The 25,489-nt window shown below is 46.1% G+C and overlaps 1 protein-coding gene across 5 annotated transcripts in view; it reads right to left on the bottom strand.

The window, feature by feature from the left end:
- Positions 1-25,489, bottom strand: part of PLD1 (phospholipase D1) — a 301,509-nt gene that overhangs the window by 23,310 nt on the left and 252,710 nt on the right. For all 5 annotated transcript variants that reach the window (XM_029615277.1, XM_029615278.1, XM_029615280.1 and 2 more), the window contains 2 exons: positions 6,412-6,525; positions 3,147-3,196 (listed from right to left, as the gene is read on the bottom strand). In XM_029615277.1, coding sequence (XP_029471137.1) covers positions 3,147-3,196; positions 6,412-6,525 — 164 coding nt within the window. The remainder of the gene's footprint in view (positions 1-3,146; positions 3,197-6,411; positions 6,526-25,489) is intronic.

Here is a 25,489-nt window from a genome sequence, read left to right as displayed (position 1 = left end):
ACTGAGGAGGAAGCCAGAGAGTCCATGGAAAATGCACAAGGAATGAAATTGGACCTTTTATCTGCCTTCATATTCTGTATTTTAATGAACCAACCTATAGTCTGTCATCCTGCGGTTTAGGAAGACTGACAAAGCAAATGTAACCCTGACCCGGCATGTCGAGTCCCGAGGGCACACAATCTTATAACCTTCGGGGCTGTTCTGGCTAGCCAACTTCCTCCCAGCTTGACTCCTGATCCCGGGGGGGAGGGGGGAATTCTTTCTATGGGGGGAGACTCTCGTCTATGGCCCAGACAATGAAAGACATTTAGTGCGTCCCTTGTGTGTATTTGTGGCATCCTCTGGAGATGCTGTGAATAACCAAAAAGGACCAGGTGCTGGGTGTTAAATAATAATTTACTGATTGGTTTAAGGCAAATAAAAGACCATCTTGAAATACTTGTGCAGTTACAGGTGATGTCTTTAAAGACAGAGTGCTTCATTGTGGGTAGGTGTCCTTTTCTTTCAGCACCCTGGTTGAGCTTCCCATGGTGGTATAAATTGTGCACTCAAAGCTCTACCAGTGGCTTAACCGGGATTCCTAGTTCAGGGGTCCCCTGCTAGAATACTAAAATCCTCCCTTACAGTCCAGCGTCTTCCTGAACACCCAGCCCCGTGTCCTGGTCCCAAGTTAGTGGAGAATCTGGATGAATCTCCTCACTCTTCCTCGACTCTATTAAGCTGCTCTAAAAGGGTGACTCCTCGACTTGAAAAGTCTTGGGGGTGGGAACCTGCTGATCCAGCCAGGCTCCCAGTGAAAAGGAGTGGCTTAAAACCTCTTTACAACAAAAAATGTATTTTTCTTCATGAAAACAGGATACATTTTGGCCATCAAAAATCTCACTCAGAAAGATCTGTCACCGGTCTTGCCCACTTCAGTCCTCTCGATAGAGAGCCCTTTTGCCCCAAAGGGAAACCCGGCAAAAATCTATCTTACTGAATTTGAATACTTAGGGATCCTCTGGCAGGTTGTGCACGGAGGCCAATCCCCTACAAAAAGGAGAAACCTGATGAGGCAGGAGGCCTCAGCAGGGAGGAAAAAAAATCTTACATCTTGCTTCTCTGTTGTCTCCTCTAAAATGAAACAAGCCACACCTTAAACCACAAAAAGGCTGGTTCTAAAGGGCTCTCCTCAATGGGAGGAGGGTAAGAGGGGATGGATAGCTCAAGATGTTTTAGAAAGAGGGAAATGCAACTTAAGGCATATAGTGATGGACTGGAGGGTTTGGTCACACAAAATATAAAAATCTTACACCATTCTGCGTTTATGAGTTTTTACCTGACAATGAAAAAATATTCAGGCTTCACATGGTGATGGGTGTTGTGGTGGGGATGGTGGTGGAGGGATAGAGAAGTACCATGGCTATTTGGTGTATTCAGGCCTGCTGTGGCCTCAGGAATAGTCCAGGAACACAAGACTGGACTAGTCCAGTTCTGGTGCATGTATTTATTTTCAGTGCTTCTCACTTACAGAAACAAAATAGAGGCTCACCTTGCACCAGGTATAATTGTCAGGTAAAGATACTCCATACAAATATACCAGGAGGTCCTTCCAGCTCTTTGGGGCCTCCTCAAGCTTTCTAGGCCTGGGTTCTTCTCCCTGAATCCCTTGCGGCGTTCTCCATTGAGGACTGGGTTACAAACCTAAATCAGGCTTTTTAAGGTAGAATGAGGGAGTTGTCATTACACTCCATCACAAGCTAGTCTCAGGCACCACCCTGCCTGCTGGCAACCTATCCGACAGGCCAGGGAGTGGTGAGAGAATCAGCAATGACAATGTGGAACAAACTCTTACTCAAGGGCAAATGAAAATCAATTAAGCTTCAATGATTTTTAATGTTTAATATTTACAACTTGCTATACTGGTTCTTTTGACGAATAAATGGCTTACATGTCTGTCTTCAGTGGGGTGCCACTAAACTCCAACAGCCACTGTGGAAAGTGCTTAAGAGAGATTTTAATTTAATGTACACTGTGCACAATGTCTTTATACACTGTCCCTAGAGCCATCTTTAAAGGTGGGCTTTGAAGAGTCCTGCAACACCAGGGCACTCCTGTACTGGTGCGTCATTATTAGGCCGGTCCATGGTCTGGCCAGTAGGAGAGTGGATCTAATGTTTCTGTCCTACTCCTGCTGATGCTGGCTCCACTCTCTCTCGTGCCTGCTAAATTGCTGATCTGACCCGCACAGGAGAGAAGCTCACGGCAGCAGGAGCACTCGACTGCCAGCTATGCTCTTCTGCTGGCCAGGTCGTGGCGGTGACAAAGAAAGAGGCCCTCTGGAGGCCCAGCCCTCCAGCTGACAAATCAGGGACTGAGGAGGGTATAGTAGTGGGGACTGAAGGATGAGATTAGAAAGCAGGGCTTTTATTTTTTTTGGGGGGGGGGGGGGTAGGTGGGGTGGAATTGGTGCATCTGCCCCCTGACATGACTTCCAGTGGGCCAAGAGGTTCTGCAGACCTCAGGTTTGGAGTCCTCCCCCTTCTTAAACCTCAGGGGCCGTGAGCCCTTCTCCGATATGGTCAGTCTTGACTATCCCAAGACTAATCTTTTTGTTCTTGCTTTAAAGATGTGCTTCTTTGTGAAAATGTTCTCCTCAATTGCCAGATTTAGTTTATTTTACAATATTTATGCCCCATATTTCTGAAAACTATCAAAGCAACTTACAAATGTTACATAGTAACAGTAGTACAATCTACTTTTTAAACATAAATCAGCCTCAAAACGTGGCAGGATATCACATATGACAATAACATAACATAACATCACATTTTCCACAACCCGTTTCTCATGAATAAATTAAAAGTTAACAAACAATTAACTCACTGGTGTTACAAAATATGGCGAAGCTATAAAAGTTACCTTCTTCATAACCAGTGGTAGGTGGCATCAGTCTCCTCACATGAATATGGATGAGACATGTTTGCATGCCCACTGCTTCAAATTGTCTGCAAACCTCTCTCATGTATATTCATTAGGGATATCCCCGAAACCCTAGCAGATTGGTGTCCACGAGGATCTGGAGGTTGCCTACCCCCCCTTGCTCATGCCCTGGCACCCAATCTTTAACCTTGAACGTCACAAAGAAATGGATGCCATGTACTCACTCTCTGCCTTCACCTGTCCAATGATGGAATTCTCCCCCCTGCACATGGTCCTGAATAAAAGAAAATACCAGTTTACAACCTAAAAGCAACATGATGTACACAGGTCTGAATGGCCTTAGATAACAACATCGGGCAAGCATTGCTTTGCTATCTCACAGTTTTTGTTTTATATCAAGAAGTTACACCTGGCCTGCATATTTTCTTTTTCTGCCATAAAGAGGCACTCACTCTTTTTGTAAAGTGCTCTCATTTTAATGTCTAATCTTCTTACATGCCTTGCCTTTCTCATCATTTCCTCTTTTTTTTTATGTGAAGGATACAGCGTTCAATGTGGACAAGCAGCCTTTCAACCTAGTGAGGCCAAAAGAATTCCATCTGATCACTCCCCCACAGGTGTGTAGCACTATCCTATTCAGAGTAGAAAATCACTCTTCATCTAAAAGATGAAGAGCATCTTACAATTGTGGAGGACTCTTCTAGGCATTACGCCTTTGATTACCCTCTAAAAACAGCTGGAACCATATGGGACTTTTGGCTATTAGATGGGCTCAGTAGGGTCATAGGGAGCTGCTAGAGAAATAACAAAGAGCTCCTGGCATGTGATACACCCCAAACTATGGGGGGAAAAGAGATTTTAGAAATTACAAGAGGACCTTGCAGAGTTTGGAGTCTGGGCATGCAAATAGCAAATGAAGTGTAATGTAGACAAGTGCAAAATGATATACTTAGGAAAGAGTAATCCAGATTAAGGCTACATAATGCAAGGTTCAACATTGAGTCAGTATTCAGGAAAAGGATCTAGGCATCATTGTTGATAATACTTTGAAATCTTCTGCCTAGTGTGCAGCAGCAGCCAAGAAAGCAAATAGAATGCTGGGGATTTTTTCCAAAGAATGGAGAATAAAACAGAGAATGTCATAATGTCTCTGTATCGCTCCATAGTGCAACCTCATCTTGAGTATTCTATGTGCAGTTCTGGTCATCACATCTCAAAAAAGATATATAAGAATTAGAAAAGGTACAGAGAAAGCCAACCAAAATGGTAAAGGGGATGGAACGATTCCCCTGTGAGGAAATGCTAAAGAGGTTAGGACTCTTCAGCCTGAAGAGGAGATGGCTAAAAGGAGATATGATAGAGGTCTATAAAATGATGAGTGGAGTCTCTTAATCAGCTGTTTACTTTTTCAGGGAGTTCAAAGAGTAGGAGGCACACATTGAAGTTACTAGATGATACATTTAAAATTAATAAGAGAAAATATTTTTTTACTCAATGCATAATTAAGCTCTGGATTTGATTGCCAGAGGATGTGGTGAAAGCTATTAGTAGTGTACCTGCATTTAAAAAAGGTTTGGAGAAGTTCCTGGAGGAAAAGTCCACAAACCAATATAAAGATGGAGTTGCAGAAATCCAATTCTTCTCCCTGGGATAAGCAGCTTGGAATCTATCTACCCTTTAGGATCCTGCCAGGTACTTGTGACCTGGATTGGCCACTGTTGGAAACAGGATACTGGACTTGATGGACTTTTGATCTGACCCAGTATGGCAAATCTTATATTCTTATGTAAAAAGTGATCTTCTGGGAAGTCTGCATTGTGGCTATTGTCTAGTAGGGGTGTAACATTTAAAAAATGTTGCATTTTCATTTTCGGTCTTAGGATGGGCCATTTGGGTCCAACCCGGATCATTTTTTTCTTTTTTTGTTTATCTGTTTTTGTTTTCTTTAAAATAAAAAACCCCATAAACCCCCCAACCCTTCCCATTTATTAAAATATTGAGCCCCCCTCACACAGAACATTCTGCCCACCATAGCCCCCCAGGATTCACCAAAAATCCCTGGCGGTCCAGTGGGGGAGTCAGGAGCGACCATTGGTCAGTCCCTGTCACATGGAAGGGGCAAAGGGCAGTTAGTGCCATTTTGACTAATGGCAGCCGCCAGCCTGGGAGCGGGAGGTTGCTCTTGGGCCTCCTGCTAGACCACCAGGGATTTGTGATGAGTCCTGGAGGGTGGAGAGGATGGGCAGAGGTTCTGTATGTGTGGGGCTCCATATTTTAAGAAATGGAAAGGGCTGAGGCGGGTTTTGGGATTGTTTCTTTTTTTTTTAAACATGATTTTTTTAACCCCCCTCAAAAAAAAAAAACCAACAAAAAAACAATAGGAAAAACCACATGAAATTTCAGGGGTTTTTTTCTATCGTTTTTTTTAAATTCCCGAAATGCAACGAAAAAGGAAATATTGTCTTTCCGATTTCATTGCAAATGACTGCCCACTCTTATTGTCTAGCACTCTTTATCAGTCCTATTCCTCCCATAAAATCTAGTCAAGTTTCAGATTAACTAATGTAGGCTGAAAATGCTTCTTTAAGGGTTCATCACCTAAAATCAACAATAATGAAATATAAAAACAAGACATGAAGCAAATTAAACTTTTGACAAAAAAAAAAAAAATAGAAAGAGAAAGTGAGGACAAAATCAGAAGAGGGAAGAAATAACACTGAACAGTGCAGCTGGCTCCTGCCCTGAAGGAAATTTCTAGCCCATCCACTTTAGTGCGACTGTGCTATTTTTTTTTTTTAATATACCTGGACAGTTCCATTGAGCAATTCACTGCATGCTGACCAAAAAGCATTGTTCTTACTGAAGCTTTTTTTTTTTTTTTAACAATACACACCAAACTTAGAATATCAGCAGGCTGCCTTTCTTTTGAATAAATGTATACTAACACGTAGAAAGCAATTTGCCAATTATGGATTTATCTCTCACAAGAGGCACAAATTGGATAAATCCACCACTTTTTTTTTTATTGTGTACGCTTCGTTCTTTTAAGCAGGGGGTAAAGCCATTAACTACCTAGGGATCATCTTTCCTTTCTCTGTAACTCCGTGAACAGCACGGCATATCCACGCATCGAAGGAAGTGAATGCTGTTCACGTCGGTATCCTTTACGGCGGACAGAAGAAAACAAGCTGCCCACCTCATGCTTTATTTAAAAAAAAAAAAAAAAATAATAATAATACAAAGAACAACTCTTCACTGTATAAAAGAAGAGAAAATGGATCATGATTTCTTTTAAGCCATAAAGTTGACCAACCCACTTACTTTGATTTATCAACTTAACACGCACTGCTTGTATAAACCAAAAATTAACATAGAGGCAAGAACAATAAAGTTAGTTTTGGAATCATCACCAAAGATTCTCCAGGTGTGATGTTTTTCACATAAAACTACAAAACTGTCCACAGTGGGGTACCTGGGACAGAGCAGTACCTGTAGTTGAAATGCATTATTGCTTGTAGTGCATTGCCTCCTCCTGTTGAGATGTCGCCTTCGAATCCCGGCAACAAAGGGGTCACCACGTACACTCTGTACCTTTTGTTTTCCCTGCAGTTAGCAAACATAAACAAGAAAAAACTAATTCATTAACTTGGATTATTATATAACAGCCCAATCTATTTTTCTGTATCAAATTAATGGATATTGAACCAAAACCTTGCTTCCAAATTGAGGTAGGGACCCTAGAATTACTGATTCCTTCAGGGCTCACTAGCCTACTTTGCAAAGGAAGAAAAGTAGGCTTATGAGACCACCATGTTTGTGTGTGCATGTGCGTCCATGTGTCTCCCCTCCCTCCCCTCCCGCATCTCAAAAAAGATATAATTGCGATGGAGAAGGTACAGAGAAGGGCAACCAAAATGATAAAGGGGATGGAACAGCTCCCCTATGAAGAAAGACTAAAGAGGTTAGGACTTTTCAGCTTGGAGAAGAGACGGCTGAGGGGGGGATATGATAGAGGTCTTTAAAATCATGAGAGGTCTAGAACGGGTAGATGTGAATCGGTTATTTACTCTTTCGGATAGTAGAAAGACTAGGGGACACTCCATAAAGTTAGCATGGGGCACATTTAAAACTAATCGGAGAAAGTTCTTTTTTACTCAACGCACAATTAAACTCTGGAATTTGTTGCCAGAGGATGTGGTTAGTGCAGTTGGTGTAGCTGTGTTTAAAAAAGGATTGGATAAGTTCTTGGAGGAGAAGTCCATTACCTGCTATTATGTTCACTTAGAGAATAGCCACTGCCATTAGCAATGGTAACATGGAATAGACAGTGTTTGGGTAATTGCCAGGTTCTTATGGCCTGGATTGGCCACTGTTGGAAACAGGATGCTGGGCCTGATGGACCCTTGGTCTGACCCAGTATGGCATTTTCTTATGTTCTTAACCAATAACGTTTGGGTTTGGTGTCCTGGCCACGCTAAATTTCCAGGAAAAATTAGGAAATTTTTTTGGGGGGGGGGGGGGGGACAGGGACAAGGATTCACAAATATGCATGGACCCGCACGTATTCAGGGATATTAGACTCCATTAGTTCTGTGTGGAAACTCTTGGTTCATTTTGAATTTCTCTCCGGAGTCTCTTCCGTTTTTTTTTTTTCAATTGATGTCTAGTTGGGATCTGTGCCAACCCTGCCTTCCTTCTTTCTGACGGACGAGGAGCAGAGTAGGCTGGACCTGAATCATATTGGCAGGCCAGGGTGGTGGCACTCAAGACTCTCCTCTGCTGTATGGAGCAAGGACACAGGGAGACCTGAGAGCACCACATGGCACAGCCGAAATCAGTAGAATCAGCGCCACTCCCCTGCCGACTTTAGGGAAAGCGGAGAGAGTGATTAGCTTGGAAAGGAGAAGAAAAGCTGATGTGAAGGTGAGGCAGCAGGATACCAGACACTGGGGGAAGGGGCACCCAAAGGAGGGGAAGAATACACGTCGACCCCCGAGTATGATCTCTGTCAATGGTGTTTCATTCTGAAATAACTATGGTGGCATCCGAAAAGGACTGGTGACCGACAGCATTCCTGAAAGGAAATATGGAGGGAAACAGGATTTAAAATTAAGAATTATTTAAGTTTGTTGTTCTCAGTTGGACTGTATGTTGGGGCTCCTTCTCTCACTATCGCCAAGGCCTATGACATTGAAAGGCAATACAGTTACTAAACGGCAGGAAGCAGTTAAGCGCTTTTAATCCCGTGATTTTCACTATCTGTTTAGGAAAAGCAATATTTTCCTTCCATATACAGGAATTTGTCATTCTACACAGATGGCAACAGATGCAATTTGCACTGCAGACGGGTGGCAGAATGAAAAATAAAAAAAAAGGCTGCGGCCCTTCCCACAATCTGGCAAAAGTGCAAATTATGGGAACGGACGTGGCGTTTGAAGCTCTGTTCTCTGCGAGAAAAAGTTTCCTGGTTACAAGTTATGCCGCACACTAGGAGGAAGGGACAGCTAAAGGGGGGTTCTCGGCACCTCCCTTAACTTGAGCCATTCAGCAGTGCATGGAGGGCTTAAGAACATAAGAACATAAGAAATTGCCATGCTGGGTCAGACCAAGGGTCCATCAAGCCCAGCATCCTGTTTCCAACAGAGGCCAAAAACCAGGCCACAAGAACCTGGCAATTACCCAAACACTAAGAAGATCCCATGCCACTGATGCAATTAATAGCAGTGGCTATTCCCTAAGTATAATTGATTAATAGCCATTAATGGACTTCTCCTCCAAGAACTTATCCAAACCTTTTTTAAAACCAGCTACACTAACTGCACTAACCACATCCTCTGGCAACAAATTCCAGAGCTTCTTCACTCCTATGGAGCGATTCTCTCTGGCTGAGTCTGCTGCGGTTGTTGGAGAGCGCACAACTCTACCGCTGGCCATGCAGGTCACTCTGAGTCCCGGAGCACCCATAACTCCCTCTCCCCCCTTGCATGAGACGACCTCGAGTCTGGGTCAGCCAGTCAGATGGAAAGCGTTGTCGGCTGCCGCTGGGGCGGACTCTCAAGTCTGGAGCTGTGCACGCCGGGGTTGGAGGCTTAGCTGGAAGTCTAATGCCGCCCTTGCAACAACATATTTTGGCTACTCCAGTGGAATATCTTGGGTTTCTCCGGGTGTCCACCCCGGAAGGATGAGAGGAACTTGTGGGGCCCCATGAAGGTATGGAGAAATCCTACAGGGAACGTTTGGCCAGTGTTATCTTAAAAGTCAAATCTGGTTAAACCTGCAGTTATTACTTTGGACTCAGTCTGGGCTGTATTAGTTTCCTTAGAAAATTCTATTTCTTTACTATCTTCGGTGATGACTGATACAAAGCAATCTGTGCAATCAATGGCTTCTTTAATTTCCTCTCATAATGCTAAGATAGTTGATTTGGATCAACAGGTCGAGAAGATTCAAACAACTCCGAATGGATTGGTTCAATCTGATGTAATAAAGGCTAAAAGGATGGAAAATATGGAAAATTCTCTTAGGGTTTTAAATTTGAGAGTGTTAAATTTTCCTCGTGTTAACTGAATATCTCCTCGTGATCAATTTAAAAAATATCTTCAGGAAGTACTGCAAATATCCGCTGATACACTTCCACCTACTTCTCGGATTTACTGTACTTCCCAGGAGAGGAAACCTAATACTTCGCCGGAAAATCCTAGCCCAGCAACTGCCTTTGCTGATCTCTCTGCGTTTTTGGAAACCTCCTCTGGAGATGACCTTGTGGAATATCGTGGAACTTCACTTGTCGCCTTTGTTTTCCCATCTGATCAAGACTTAGTTTTAAAGCTTTTTCTACTTAATAGGGATACTTTATATTATGGCCGGAAGCTATGGATATGACATCAACAGGGCTACCCAACGGCTTAGAAAGAGATTTTTAGCAATGTTTCAAGAAGTTCGTCAGATGGGTGCTCAGATTATAATCCATTATCCTTGTAAATGTGTAGTTAAATTTAACAATGATAGATATTTGTTTTTTGAGCCCTCCCAACTTAGGTTTTTCCTTGATTTGCATCTGAAAACACTCGCTAACTTGGTTATGGCAGAAATCATTTATACTCTGTAGTCCCCTCAATTATTGCTTTTTACCTTTGCTGCTAGTCTTATGGTGCTTAATGACCCTTGGTTCTCCCATTTTCCTGGTACTTGAGTCTATGGGAGCTATTTTTTTATTTTTTGTAATTTGCTCCCATATGACTCTGTATTTCATTGACATGCTTGTTTGCTGTCTTATATTATTATAATGCAATAAACATAAATTTAAAAAGTGCAAATTATCCTGCAAAGCTGTCACCTCGCTTGAATTTGATTTTTTTTTTTTTAAAGAAAATGCTCATTCATGGTGAATTCCAGAGCACAACTGAGGAAATACAAGCAGATCTCTTGGAATAGGTGGTTTGCTTTGGCTTTTTTATTTTTTTGGATCTGCTTTGGATTATGAGAAGATTTAGCAGGAAAAATCAGGTGATTTTCTCAAGGGGGGAGGGGGGGGGGAGCTGGAATTTCCACTCAGCTCAAACCAGGCTGAAATCTGAATTATTATTATTATTATTTATTTCTTTTATATACCGACATTCAATCGAGATATCACATCGGTTTCCAGATAACCAAGAGAATAGGGCGTAGTCCGCCCTATTTTACATTATAACATGGTAACCAAAAAAAAAACAATTATAACATATTATAACAGTGGTACATGGAACAAAAGGTTATAGGATATAACAAAAGGTTATAGAAAATAACATATGTACATGAATGTGTTGTTGATAAAATAAAATTAGGATTAGGGACTTGTTGGTAAGGTAATTTAGGAATAGAGGTGGGGGGGATGAGGGAAGGGAGGGGGGAAGGTGGGGTGGGAGGAAGTAGTGGAGAGAGGGATTCAAGGGGGTGAGAAGACTGAGTATGGTGAATGTTTGGCTTATGAATGGTGAATGGCTTATGTTTGAATTTTTCCACACATCGCTGCTGCAGACCCTGAATGACTGGCAGCGGACAGCAACCTCCAGCTAGCAACGTTCCACATATGCTGCATGCGTGCATGGCCCCGCACATCTTCAGCTCCTCCCTTGCAGCTCCTGTGTACTTCTCTACCTGATGGTCCCGGCCTATGTTCTTGTTCCTTCTTCCTGCCCTGCCTAGTTGGCAGGACGATGTACTTTACCACATGCCACTGCCAGTCTGTTCCAGTAGCCTAGATGTTGTTGAATCACCCATGAAGTTTTACATCTTGTGTTAATCAAAATGCAAGATGTTAACAGCCCCACACTATTCAAATACCGCATGTCTGCTGCAATTGTTGACAGAGGCTAGAAGCAGTAAAGTACCATGTGCCTGCCAGCCAGGAAGGGGAGGAGGACCTTCTTTGGGGCTTGGGGGAAGGAGGCCGTTGAGTAAAGATGACAGCGAGGGGGGTTTAGAGGTGGATAGGGGTGGGAGAAAGAGCACATCGGATCAGGGAGGAGACCCAGAGGGATTTAGGGGTAAGATTATGAGACAGAGTAGGGATAGAGAAAGAGGAGAGAGATGGAAAGAATGAGGACAAGGGTAGGTTAGAGATATACGGAGCCAGGAGAGTGATGGACAAAGAAGGATAGATATGGGAATGGGGAAATGTGGCAACAGAGAAGTGTGTCCGTCCCCCCCCCCCTCTTGGTCAGGACTATGTATTACTCCTTTGCTTGGGGTGGGGAGTACACCACATTATAAATTATATTATCTTTGGGTTTGTAGCCTGAATGGGGGGATGAGACAGGGTCCCGGTCACCCTGATACCACAATTCTGTGCCCTCCCCAAACAGCCTCTTGGTTGAGGCACCACAGACCAGATAAATTCATCACACCAAAATAAAACAGTAATTAACCTGTTGCGCTGGGAGTGGACCCTTGGCCTGGTGCAGGATTGGTACGGCTCTCCAGTTGGACCCGGAGAGCACCTACCACCAGGAGGCAGAGCACAGGAGGAGACAGAGGCTAGCTGGAGCTTCGCCAATAGCAACCTGGGGTTCCCTCAGGTTGAGCCCTTGGTTACCCAGGCTGCTTGGTCTTAGGTGGACCTCACAGGGTCTCCTAGAGAGGAAGTTCAAAGGAGTGCCCACCACAAACAAGGGTACAGGGTCGGTGTTCAGAGAAGGAGAACTGGAGGTCGCAGGAGGCCAGAATAGAATGTCCGAGTGTATAGCTAGAATCAAGGCCAGAGTCTATATACAGAATGGTCAGCCAGGCAGGGTCAGTAGCAAGGTCAGTCCAGACGTAGTGAAGTCAAGCAGGAGGTCGGGTTCCAGGTGGCAGACGACAGTAGTCTGTGTTCCAGGCAGAGGTCAGGTCAGGCGGCGATCAAGGATAGTTGGAGTTCCAGGCAGAGGTCAGGGCAAGCAGCAATCAAGTAGTCAAGAACAAGCAGAGGTCAGTACCGTGAGATCAGTCCAAAGGGTACTACCAGGAATGGAGAGACAAAGGAGCAGGAGACACTGGAACTGGAGACACAGGAGACGCTGGAACTGGAGACACAGGAGGAGACGCTGGCTCAAAGAGACTGGAACAGGAGACACAGGAAACGCAGGAAGGCAAAATTGCTATCACAGAGTGATTGACCCGATTGCCAAGTCGAGCTCCTGGGGACAGAACTTTGTTATTTATGCTGGAACTGAGTGATGTCATCGGGACGCGTCTCGGCCGGGTTTCCCATGCTTGTCCCTTTAAAGAGGATGATGTCGGCCGCGCGTACACCTAGGGGTGGGGCCAGGGAGATGCTGGACACGGAGCCCCGGTGGGAGCTCCGCTGTGAGGCCTGGGACACCGAGGGAGCCTGAGAGCAATGAGGATGGCTGGGACCGGCAGAGGAGGTGAGACCGGAGCTTGTAGATGGCTGGGAAAGGTGAGCAGGCCCGGCCGTGGAGTGGATGGGCCGGGAAACGCAATAGTACCCCCCTTCTAGGCCTCCTGGAGACGTTGCTTGTCATAGATGTGGTGGGAGGGCTCCCACGAGTTCTCCTCAGGCCCGAAGCCCTCCCATGACAGGAGATACTCCCAATGGCCGTGCCTTTTCCTGATGTCGAGGACTTCCTTTTCTTGTAGTCTCTTCAGATTCTGCGGAAACTTGTGAAGGAGGAGGAGCCCTATGTGATGGCCAGGAGAATACAAGTGGCTTCAGCAAGGATATGTGAAAGGTATTGTGGATACCCATTGACCTTGGTAACTGGAGTTGGTATGTTACTGCTCCGACACGGCGGAGGACAGGAAATGGTCTGATGAATTTTGGCGCTAGTCTTTGAGAGGGTAGCCTCAATCTAATATGTTTTATGCTTAACCAGACCTTTTGGCCTGGTCGGAACAAGGGAGCGGTGCGACGATGAGCATCGGTAGAGCGCTTAGGTTGTTCAGCGGCTTGGCCCAGCCTCGCCTAAACTTGATTCCATAATCTTCTGATTGTTTGAGCTGTTGACTGGGCCGCAGGTGAAGGTACTGAGAGTGGGACTGGTAGAGGCAGATGTGGCTGGCAGCCAAATACCACCGAGAAGGGTGATACATCCGTAGCGAAGGCGACATGCGTGTTGTGAGACAACTTGATCCAGGGTAACAGGTTGGACCAGTCGTCCTGCTGGTCATTAACGTAGGAATGTAAGAAGGTCTTTAAGGACCTGTTTGTTCTTTCTGCTTGGCCGTTCGCCTGGGGATGATAAACGGAAGTCAGACTCAAGGTGATTTCGAATTTCTTGCATAAGGATTTCCAATATCTGGTGGTGAACTGTGGACCTCGGTCCGAGATGATCTCTTTGGGTAGTCCGTGTAGTCGGAAGACGTGTTTGAGGAAGAGTTTAGGCAATTCAGGAGCTGAGGGAAGCTTCTGGAGTGGGATAAAGTGACCCATTTTCAAGAATCGATCAATGATGTCCCAGATGACTGTGTGGCCTTTGGATGGAGGTAGGTCCATGATGAATTCAGTGGAGATGCTCGACCAGGGCTCTCTGGGCGTCAGAATAGGTTGGAGAAGTCCCCATGGATGGCCCGTCGGAGGCTTCTGTTGCACACATATGGGACACAAATCCACATAGTTGCGGGCATCCTTGACCATGTTGGGCCACCAATAGTACCTCCTTAGCATTTCAAGGGTCCGAGCCCAGCCGGGATGGCCGGCCAACTTAGAATCATGGGCCCAGTGAAAGATGCGTTCGCGGAGACGGTGTGGGACCACCGTCTTCCCCACTGGCACAGTATGGGTAACTGCAAGGTTTACGCAGGCAGGGTCAGTGATATGCCTGGGGGTGTCAGGCATATCCTCTGGTTCAAGAGAAAGGGAGAGGGCATCCACTCACGTGTTCTTGACTGCAGGATGGTAATGAAGTTTGAAATGAAAGCATTCGAAGAACAATGCCCAGCAGGCCTGTCTGGGATTCAACAATTGGGCTTCCTTCAAGTGCTCAAGATTTTTGTGAGACGTAAAGATCGTAAATTTATGCTGTGCTCCTTCTAACCAAGGACGCCATTCTTGGAGTGCTAACTTAACTGCTAGGAGTTCACGATCTCCGATCGCATAATTTTGTTCTGCAGGGGAAAACTTGTGCGAATAGAAGGAGCAGGGAACTAGGGCTCCTTTGGAGGAGTACTGGCTCAGGACTGCCCCTGCCCCAATGGTGGAGGTGTCAACTTCGACGACGAAGGGGTGGTTAGATTCCGGGTGATGAAGACAAGGTCCAGTGCAGAAGGCCTCTTTCAAGGCCTGGAAGGCGGATTGAGCCTTGGACTCCATTCTTTGGGGTTACTGCCTTTCCTAGTCATGGCAGTGAGTGGAGCAGCTAATGTGGAGTAATTGGCGATGAAATTCCTGTAATAGTTTGTGAATCCAAGGAACCTTTGTAAGGCGTGGAGACCTATAGGTTGTGTCCAGTCTCGGATTCTTTGGAGCTTCTCAGGGTCCATGGTAAAACCACAATTGGAAATAATATATCCAAGAAACGGAAGATGAGTCCGTTCGAAGATACATTTTTCTAGTTTCGCATAGAGATGGTTATCCCTGAGGCGTTGAAGGACTGTCTGAGTATGAGAATGATGGCATTTTAGATCCTTGGAAAAGATCAGTATATTGTCTAGATATACAATGACAAATGAATATAGTAGGTCCCGGAAGATCTCGTTCATCAAGCGTTGAAAGACCACAGGGGCATTACAAAGTCTGAAAGGCATCACTACGTACGCATAGTGGCCATCCCTGGCATTGAAGGTGGTCTTCCAAATGTCCTCTGGATCCTGATGAGATTGTATGCCCCTCGAAGATCTAACTTCGTAAAGATCTGGGCTCCTTGAAGACAATCAAAGAATTCGCTGATGAGTGATAGAGAATAGTGATCCTTATGGGTTACAGCGTTTAGCCCACGGTAATCGATGCAGGGGTGGAGGCTGCCATCTTTCTTCTTCACGAAGAAAAAAACGACTCCTGCTGGAGAGTCAGAGGGTCTTATGAATCCCTTGTCAAGATTCTCTTTAATGTACTCAGACATTGCTTTAGTCTCAGGTAACAAGAGAGGGTAGGTCCTGCCTTTGGTAGGCGTGGTACCTGGTAGAAGTTCAATGGGGCAATTAAACCTCCGGAGTGGAGGTAGGATGTCAGCATTCTGTTTAGAGAATACATCTGTATACGGAGCAGGCAACCCAGTTAGGGTTGTAGAGTTCAACACTGTGACTGCTGGAGACACTGGACGTAGGCAGCGGTGTTGACACTGGGGTCCCCACTGGATTAGTTATAGGGAATGCCAGTCGAATTGCGGACCATGCACCTGGAGCCATGGCAGTCCGAGGATTATTGAGTGCGTGGAACACTTCAGGACATACAATGAGATCTCCTCTTCATGGAGAGTTCCCATGGAGAGGCGGAAGGCTAGAGTGCTGGAGCTTCACCAATAGCAACCTGGGGTTCCCTCAGGTTGAGTCTGGGCCACCTGGTCTTAGGTGGGCCTCGCAGGGTCTCCTAGAGAGGAAGTTCAAAGGAGTGCCCACCATGAACAAGGGTGTGCGGTCGGTGTTCAGATAAGGAGAACTGGAGGTCGCAGGAGGCCAGAATAGAGTGTCCAAGTGTATAGCTAGAATCAAGGCCAGAGTCTATATGCAGAATGGTCAGCCAGGCAGGGTCAGTAGCAAGGTCAGTCCAGATGTAGTGAGGTCAAACAGGAGGTTGGGTTCCAGGCGGCAGACGAGAGTAGTCGGTGTTCCAGGCAGAGGTCAGGGCAGGCAGCAATCAAGGATAGTCTGAGTTCCAGGCATAGGTCAGGGCAGGCAGCAATCAAGGAGCAGTCAAGAACAAGCAGAGGTCAGTACCGTGAGATCAGTCCGAAGGGTACTACCAGGAATGGAGAGATGAAGGAGCAGGAGACGCTGGAACTGGAGACACAGGAGACACTGGAACTGGAGACACAGGAGACGCTGGAACAAAGAGACTGGAACAGGAGACACAGGAAGGCAAACTTGCTATCACAGTGTGATCAACCCAATTGCTAAGGCGAGGTCCTAGGGACAGGACCTCGCTATTTATGCTGGGACTGAGTGACGTCATCGGGGCATGTCTCAGCTGGGTTTCCCACGCTTGTCCCTTAAAAGAGGATGATGTCGGCCACGTGGGCGCCTAGGGGCAGGGCCAAGGAGATGCTGGACGCGGAGCCACCGCGGGAGCTCCGCTGTGAGGCCTTGGATGCCGAGGGAGCCTGAGATCAACAAGGACGGCCGGGCCCGGCAGAGGAGGTGAGACCAGAGCTTGTAGTCAGCTGGGAGAGGTGAGCAGGCCTGGCCGCGGAGCTGCAATATAACCCTTTTACTAGTATTGTGAAAGTAGGCAGTAAACGCAACCAGAACATTAAGTGGTAAAGGTACTGTAGTGAAGTATAATATAAACTTGCATTTTTCATATTTTATATCAAGCAATGCAAAAATAACACTGGGTATGGCCTGTTAACCAGGACAACCAATACACTCATATGGATAGTAAAAAAAAATTGGGAATGCTAATAGAGAAAGGTGGGGGAAAGGCAGTGAAGTACACGGCTTACAAAATTTGTCTTTAGCCCTAAACTCAAAAAGGGAGGGGGAGGGAACAGGTGGACCCCAATGTCACCAGTTTGTAAAGGGTGCACCCTGTCCTGAGCACAAAATTGTGTGGAAAAAAAACAATAAAAAAAAAATGAAGACGTCCCTCTTAATGGAGGAGCTGGCTAGTTGACAAACCAAATAGATGGCACTGCAGTGTGAAAGGTGGCACTGCAGTGTGAAAGGTCTCTCTCTCCTGGGGAGCTTCTCCAAATGGTTTACTTGGTACTAAACAAAAAGCAGGCCTGGTTTCGGTCTCTTACAGAAAGACCACGGTCTACCAGTTTTTCTTTCCCAGTAGCTGCCAGCAAGGGTTTATGCTTGACTTTGGCTAAAAGGCTGAAGCAAGTAAAATGAGATACTGAAAATTGGGGAGAAAATGTAAGGAAATAAACCTTCTCCCTCCTCTGTTAAAATACTCTCTATGCAAAGTTTAGATTACTTAACTTAGCGCAGATTCTGTCTCTCCCTCTTGATAATTAGCTCTTCAGGAGAAGAATGGATTGCAGGGCTTCCAGATACAATCCTTTCTCCCTGGCTCCAACTCCTAGCCATCCCTGACCTTTTCTTCCTTAAATAGCCTCTCAGCATTCCTTTGGCTTCCTACTCTGCTGGCTATTTAGTGCTGTTTCTGGGCAGGCTAAACAATACGGCCCTTTTCCCAACTTGTTACCACTGTGAATACTGGATGCTGGTTCTTGCAGAACATTTGTTATTCACCAGGGGGTTTTGTTGTATTTTTTAATTTCTTCATCTTGGCTGCAGCAGCTTACAGCCTCTGCAGGGTTGAAAACCCCTTTTTGACAGATCCAAACGTAGCTCAGTCCACACTGTAAGGCTCCAACACATGATAAGCTTGTGGGGCAGGAACCTCGCTACAGAACGATTCAGATGAGCGAGGGGAAATGGAATGGGAAAAGTGAAGAACAGGGAGGGTAAGGATAGAAACAGCAATGAGGATGAAAGCTGAGGGGAAAAGGAAGCTGGAGGGCTGAAACTGGGGGTGGGTGGGGGAGAGGAGAGAGACTGATATGGTGGGTAAAATGGGGAGGAGACAGAGAGAGAGAGAGATGCGTAAGATATGAAAAATATGGAGATACAGAGGAGAGTAAAGTGACGTAAAAGAAACATTTCCAAGAAACAGATGGAAAGAAAGCCAGCAAAGGAGAAGAGACACACAGTAGGAAAAGTTGTGTGAATGAGAACGGTGAAAGGCAGCCGTCGCTGACAGACAAGATCAAGGATGAGATTGACAGGAGTAGGAAAAACAAACAACCAAGACAGAAGAGAAATGGTATTTTCACCTCAAAATCTCACTGTTACTTTCAGAAATTATATCATTTAAATAATGGTGTCTATTGAAATATGGTATGGATGTTGGGGGGGGGGAACAGCACACAGAAGGAGAAGGGGCTCTCTGCTCCCCATTCGCCGGAGAGATCATGTGCACAAAAGTAGTGCACACTCGCACACAAAAACGAGAGGGAACGTGGCTGGCTTTAAAATGCTCTACTTAGAAACACAGAAGTAACGCTACTTTAATGACATAAACTTGCCACTAGATGGCAAACAAACTTTGATAAAGAAAAAAAAAGATTCAGGACAGCATTATGGAAGGAAAGTGAAATTCTAGTTTTTCTTCCCAGAAGAGAGAGGCACAGGGCGCGGTTATGAAGAATCTGGCTTGAACCGCAGTAAAAACAAAAAAAAAACAAAAAAAACTTATCAGAAAAGCAGTAATAAAAGGTTTTCCCCAATGGAACCAAGCAGTCCAACCTATAGAAATCACTACATATATCTAGTTACAAAGGATATGCATATTGACTTTTGGCACAATCAGGGCCAGCTGCAGAGTGAACCCTTTGAAGGGGGCTTCCAGTTATTGGCAGGAGCTCAATTTATTATTAACCATCCTCTCTCCCTCTCACTTTCCAGACCAGTATTCTCTCCCTTCTCCCAGTCATTGTGTCTCTCTCCCCCCCTTTCCTTCCCCTCCCCCCCCCCAGCTCGATCCTGTCCTCCCTTTCTCTTCAGCTCCATCCCTGGTTCTCTCTCCCTCTTCTTTTCTTCTGCTCACTCAGCACATAGATCCAGCTTAAGCCCAAGTCACCCAGAGGCTACAGGATGGGCCGTGGCACCCCAGCAACCATCATTTTGCCTTTGGAGCCTCTGCACAGCTGTGAGGACTCTGACGGAGCTGTAGCCCACCTGCAAGTCCTCTCCCTGTTGGCACATGCTTCTGGTCACCTCTCTGCATAAGCCGGCTGGGCTGCACTGCACTGGCGCTCCTGTTCCTGTTATAAGATTACCAGATTTTTCCTAGGCAAATCTGGAACATCCATTTCCCATGGTACTAGTAACGTAGGCAGTGCGGAAGCTGTTTATAAGACGTCTGGGGAGGTGACCCTCAGGAAGGGTTTTACCAATCTAGTCCCACAGAGGTCCATATTCAGAAGGTTAGCCGGTTAAATGAATATTTGGGTACCTATCCAGCTAAATTCTAGCCGGCTAATAAGTTAGGAAGGTTGAATTTAGCCGGATAAGTAAATTCTGGGGGTATTACTGGGAGGAGCTAGGTTAACCGGCTAACCCTGATATTCAGACTTAACTGGATGACTTTGCCGGCTAAGTCTGGTCGGGCCAGACCTGTCCTACAGTTTGTCGGCTATAACTAGCTGGCTGAATTCATCAGTGCGGCTGCACTACTGAATATTTATCCAAAGTTCATCGGGTAAGTTTATCTGGCTATCTGGACTGTGTCTGAGTATGAACCTCAAATTATGTAATGTTCCAATATAGAAGAAATATTCTTTAAGTTTTGGGGTTTGTTTGTTTTTTTTACCAATAAAATATTAGTGCTGCTATTTAATTCAGTGGAACTATATTAGCAAAAGGGAAAACAGACAGCAGGAAAAGCCAATCAGATTCATCTTATTCCAGAACATAAATCCTCCTTATGTGCGCCATACACCCACATTATAATGCTTTGAATTGGGTCTCTGAATTTCTGTACGGATTTCCTGACTTGACATGCTCTTTTAGAACAAAGAATAGTTTTCCAAACTTGGGTGCATGCAGTTGTATTTTCTGGTCTGCTTCTCCCTCTTTTTTTATTCTCATCCTCCGTTCCACTTCTTTACACCGTGTTTTTCTATCTCTCTGCTGAACCTGATCTCCTTCCTTTTTCTATTTTTCATTTCATTTCAGTTTTGTTTCTTTTTTTCTATGCCTTTTTCTCTTTAGTGAATGCTTCATTTATTTTCCTTTGTTCCAGGGCATAGACGGAACTGAATTTTTAGGGGGGGCCCAAGGTTAACATGGGGGGGACGGGACATTTTGACAGCATCCCCTCCCCCAATCCCTTCCCCCATCCTATGTAGCAATGGCTACATAACACTTTAATTATTGTATCTTCTCCTTGCCCTGGCTCCCTCTCAGGCCGATACAGTACAGAGCGCTCCGAGGGAGCGCACTGTTAACCTGTCATTGGACGCGCGTTTTCCCTTACCCCTTATTCAGTAAGGGGCGGAAAACGCACGTCCAACCCACCGATGCATGTTGATGGCCCTATTAGGTATGCCCGCGCGATTCAGTAGGTAAAATGTGCAGCCAAGCCGCACATTTTACTTTCAGAAATTAGCGCCTACCCAAAGGTCTGCGCTAATTTCTTCGGGCACCGGGAAAGTGCACAGAAAAGCAGTAAAAACTGCTTTTCTGTGCACCCTCCGACTTAATATCATGGCGATATTAAGTCAGAGGTCCCGAAGGGTAAAAAAAAGTAAAAAAAAAAAAAAAAAAATTTGAAGTCGGCCAGCAGCTGTCAGGTCGAAAACCGGACGCTCAAGTTTGCCGGCGTCCGGTTTCCGAGCCCGTAGCTGTCAGCGGGCTCGAGAACCGACGCCGGCAAAATTGAGCGTCGGCTGTCAAACCCGCTGACAGCCGCCGCTCCGGGCCAACAGGAGGCGCTAGGGACGCGCTAGTGTCCCTAGCGCCTCCTGTTGGCCCGTTTCTACCGCCGGACCTAATTTAAATACTGCATCGGGCGCACCGGCGGACTTTACTGAATCGGCCCGTCTGTGATCATGGCAGTTACTTTAGACAAAATGCCGTAAGCCGTTAAGTAAAAAGGCTTCCATCCACCCTGGCATTCCTGAACTTGGAAGGGGCTGAGAGGAAGGGGGATATTTACCTGTCAAAAGTAAACAGACATTGATGGCCTCAAACCTTTACAGGATTAGCCCAAGGGCAGTGCTGTTTCCCTGAGGTTCGCCTCCTGAAAGGCCCAGGGGATCATGGACTGGCAGTGGTTCTGGTGTGGCCAGGCCCTCTAACAGCTGCATGTTTAGGGGCTGACGCAGAAGTCCCTCTCCTCCTTCCATCCTCGTTGTCCTCCCAATGCTTATCCTCCCCCTGCTCCCCAGCCCTACTTCATCCGATACCTCCGCATGTTTAGTTAATTAATTAGGATTTCTTCATTAGCCTCTCTGCAAGGCATCTGTATAATAGGATTATTTCCTAATCACCATGTTAATTATTGTTCTTACATGTTTCTTATATTTATTTGTTATTAAATAGTTCTTCGTTATATGTAATGCTTTCAAGCAAGTTAAAATGTTCTCTGTAAACCGATTTGATTTGCATACTATGTAAGAAGATCGGTATATAAAAAAACCCCAAAAATAAATAAATAAATAATAAGAAGTGACAGGATCCTGCTGCTGGGGGAGGGGCACAGAATCCTTAGCTATGCCCCCGTTTTGTTCTTTTGTCACACTGTCCTTTTCAAATTCTACCTTTCTCCGCCTCTTCTTCCTGATCTCCCCATTCTCCCCGCCTTCCTCCCTTGCCTGTCTTCCTCCCTTTCCCTTGTGCTCTCTTCCCTTCTGGCTTCACTTCTTCCTGCTCTCTCCCCCCCCCCCCCCCCCACCCCCTATCCTTTGATCCTGTTAGATCTCATCTCCCTCCCTCCCTTCCAGAGAACCAGTCCTACAACGAAAATGCCACCAGGTCAGATCCTGCCAGCCACAGAAACAAGAAAGAATCGCCAGCATTTGCCTTTCAAGCACTTTGAAGGACATTTTCAAAAGCTATTTACCCAGCTACATCAGCTGCTAAACCCGACTGACTGTGGGTCTCCAGGCCAAGTTCGGGAGGGCTTCATTTTAAGTCCTTCCTTTCTACGTCAACACCTCCATATCCTTTTTCTGTACTCGCAAACTCCTCCTCCTCCTTCCGAAAGGACTTGGAAACAGGCTGTCCAGTAAGGGAGGCAGCCGGCATGGGAGCTGGGGAGGGCGGCCAGAGGGGAAACTGGTGGGCTAGCGCACGTTAGTTGTTACTGACTGCAGTGAATCCCTTTAAGACGAGCTATATGGGGGCTGGTCCTGGAGCTCAGCGGTGTGCCCTGCCACGCGGAGGTGCTCGGTTTGATTCTTTGGGCTTGCCCCGGTTAGGTGAGGGAGTCCCAACCACTGGTCAATGGTGACAGCCACAGGCTGGATTTGGAGCACACACGCATGCGGTTCCAAAGGGAAGCTGCAATCTGTGACCGCTGGCCGAGGATCATCACCGTGGTGGCCGGGCGAGGCGGGAGGATATTAATTAAGGATTCTGAAATTCTACCTCACATTGGTTCTGAGTCCCGGTAATTCAAAACGTTTTGGCACGAGAATTACTCAGATACAATAAAGAATCTCGCAGCCGTGACAAGCTCATTGGTTCATAAAAAGTCTGCCGGTTCACACCTGGAATAAGCAGGTTCAGGGATTAGAAGAGACTACTTAAAATATTTCTATTCCGTGTGCCCGAGTCACTCAAAATCAGGCCTGAAACCTTTGCAGCCAAAAGATACTTTGGCAAATAAAAATCATCACGTCCTATGTTAAACAACACTTCTCAGAAAGCCCTGTGTGAGGGAAATCTATAGGAAACTCCCTCAGACTACTTTAAGGGACTGGGTACAGCTGCCCCGCCCAGTCTTCCTTAAGATCCAGACCCGCAAGGAATCTTGGGTGAAGGGAGGAGCCCCTTACCAGTGTACAACAACTCAGGGCCTAGAAGAGTTAAGAGAGGCCCCAAGGAGCAGACAGGAAACCATTCTATGCAAGGTCCTGATATGTGTGATGTCTGTGTGCTACCTGAATGTAAATAAATTGCACTTAAAGGAAACAGCCAGAGTCTGCCTCCTTAGTCCTTCTGGCTGTTTCCCAAGTTACTATCACCAAGTTGCCACATATGGTAGCAGAAGTGGGATCTCTTGCCTAAGTGGGAAGCACTGGCCAGGGCCCACAGCCACCAACGGAAGAAAAATAAAACCCTGCAGAGTTATTTTTCCTTTTCCTGAGACCTTCCACTTCAACTCAACCTTCACACAACAAGCCAAGGGGGCCTCTGTGTAGTCAGGGGTCAAGCAGTGAGAAAGGACTGGACAGGCCAGCAGGCTTTTTTTGTTTTTTCCCCCCTCTTCTTTCCCCGGAGAGGTAAATAGTTTGGAGGCAGCTCAGTAAGCAAGGAAGATGGAGCAGGTGATCCAAGTACTTGCTACAGATCAGCAACAATTACAGAATGCCCTGCAAACGCAAATTGATCAGCAGCAGGCATTGCGAGAGAAGGTGTTGCAGCAGCATAAGGGGTTAATCCAGATAGAACAAGCTGTGCAAACTGCTGTAACCAGTCCACTTCCCAAGTCACCAACACTACTTAAGCTGACCCCAGGAGAAGACTCAGATGGTTTCCTGAAAAACTGAACACAGCTCAACTGCAGGCTGACCAGAGGACAGGTGGGCTTTCTGGGGAATCCACTTACCGGGAATAGTCAAGATGCTTTCCAAACTGCCAATCCAGAAAGGAGGGCCACATAGCAATAAGTCAAGGCCACCATTTTAGAGAGAGCAAGACTCACCCCAGAAGCCTACCAACCACGATTTCGGTGGGGAGTTCTACAGGCTAGAGAAACACCAAGGAATTATTCCACAGACTTAAAGATGTTGCTTGGAAGTGGCTGAACCCAGAAGAGAAGACTGGGGTGGAGGTAGCCAAAGTGCTCTGCTGGAAAAGTTCCTAGACAGCCTAGAACAGCCTATGTGGCAGTGGGTCTGCGGACTCCCAAACCTTACGGTTGAAAAGGCGCTGGAAGTAGCGGAGGCCTATTATCAAGTCCAGACTATGCCTGAGTCATCACAATTCCCAGAGAAGCCACCTTACCCGGGTAAAAGACAACAGAGTCCTAAGAGCCAGAGGCCCCGACAACCAGTCCAGCTGGACTTTTCACCTCAACCGCACCCCTCAGCCGGGCTGCCATGTTTCAGTTGTAGAGAAAGGGGCCATTTTGCCAGAGATTGTTCCCATAGAGAAGATGAACACATGGATGTTAATGCCATAGCCCCACACTTGTAATTTCATGGATGTCTCCAGCCAGGGAGCCTCTACTTTTGTGATTGTGGTTGAGCTAGATGGCATTCCAACCCAAGCCTTAGTGAACTCTGGAAGTGTGACAATGCTTGTTCAAAGATTAGTGAAGTGAGTCCAGAGTAGTGACCCTGACATGCATAAATGGGGACCAATGGCTGTATCGAACAAGATGGGTACAACTGAAGATCTTGGTCAGCCATGAACAGGTCCAGCTGTACTGCCAGACCTGCCCTACTTGCCAATTCACAAAGCCTGCCAGCGTATTAGTGCCACCTCTCATACCAATGTCCATAATTGAGCCATCTTTTGAAAGGGTGATCATGGATCTGGTAGGGCCACTCCTCATTCTGGACTATGCCACTAGATATTCCAAGGCAGTACCGCTATAGAACATGAAGAATCCAACGGTGGCGACTGCTCTAGTGGAAGTTTTTTCATGTCTTGGGCTGCCAAAGGAGATCTTGACAGATCAGGGGACCCCTTTTGTGTCCAAGATAACGAAACAACTTTGCACCTTGCTTAAAGTAAAGAATTTGCGCACCTCAGTATATCACCTGCAGACCAATGGCCTCATTGAGCGCTTCGACCAGGCGCTCAAGCAAATGTTGTGGATGAAGACAGCAAGAACTGGGACTCCTTGCTGCTCTATGTCCTGTTCGAAATTTGCAAAGTGCCCCAGAGCACAATGGGACATTTTGCAAGCCATCTAAGCCAACCATAGGCTGTGCTAACAAGTCTGAAGAAAGAAGGACTGATGGCCAACCATAAGAAGTATTCACTTTATTTAGTCACAAAAGGAAGTGCCTGTTGGGAGGGCAAGAAGTCCAGTATCTCGGCTACACCCTGGGAAAGCGATCACCAGGGTGCCATTCCCACAAACAAAAGCAAATGTGAAAGCATTCCAGAGTATTATAGAAGATTTATCCTCAGTTATTCAGAGAAGGAAGAGCCTCTCACAAGGCTGTTGGTGAAGAAAGCACCGGAGAAGGTCCAGTAGTCAGCTGAAGCAGGGAAGGCCTTCCGGACTCTGAAAGAGGCATTA

The sequence above is a fragment of the Rhinatrema bivittatum genome, chromosome 9 (assembly GCF_901001135.1).
Source record: "Rhinatrema bivittatum chromosome 9, aRhiBiv1.1, whole genome shotgun sequence".
NCBI lineage: Eukaryota > Metazoa > Chordata > Amphibia > Gymnophiona > Rhinatrematidae > Rhinatrema > Rhinatrema bivittatum.
This window is presented reverse-complemented; position numbering and strand designations above follow the sequence as displayed.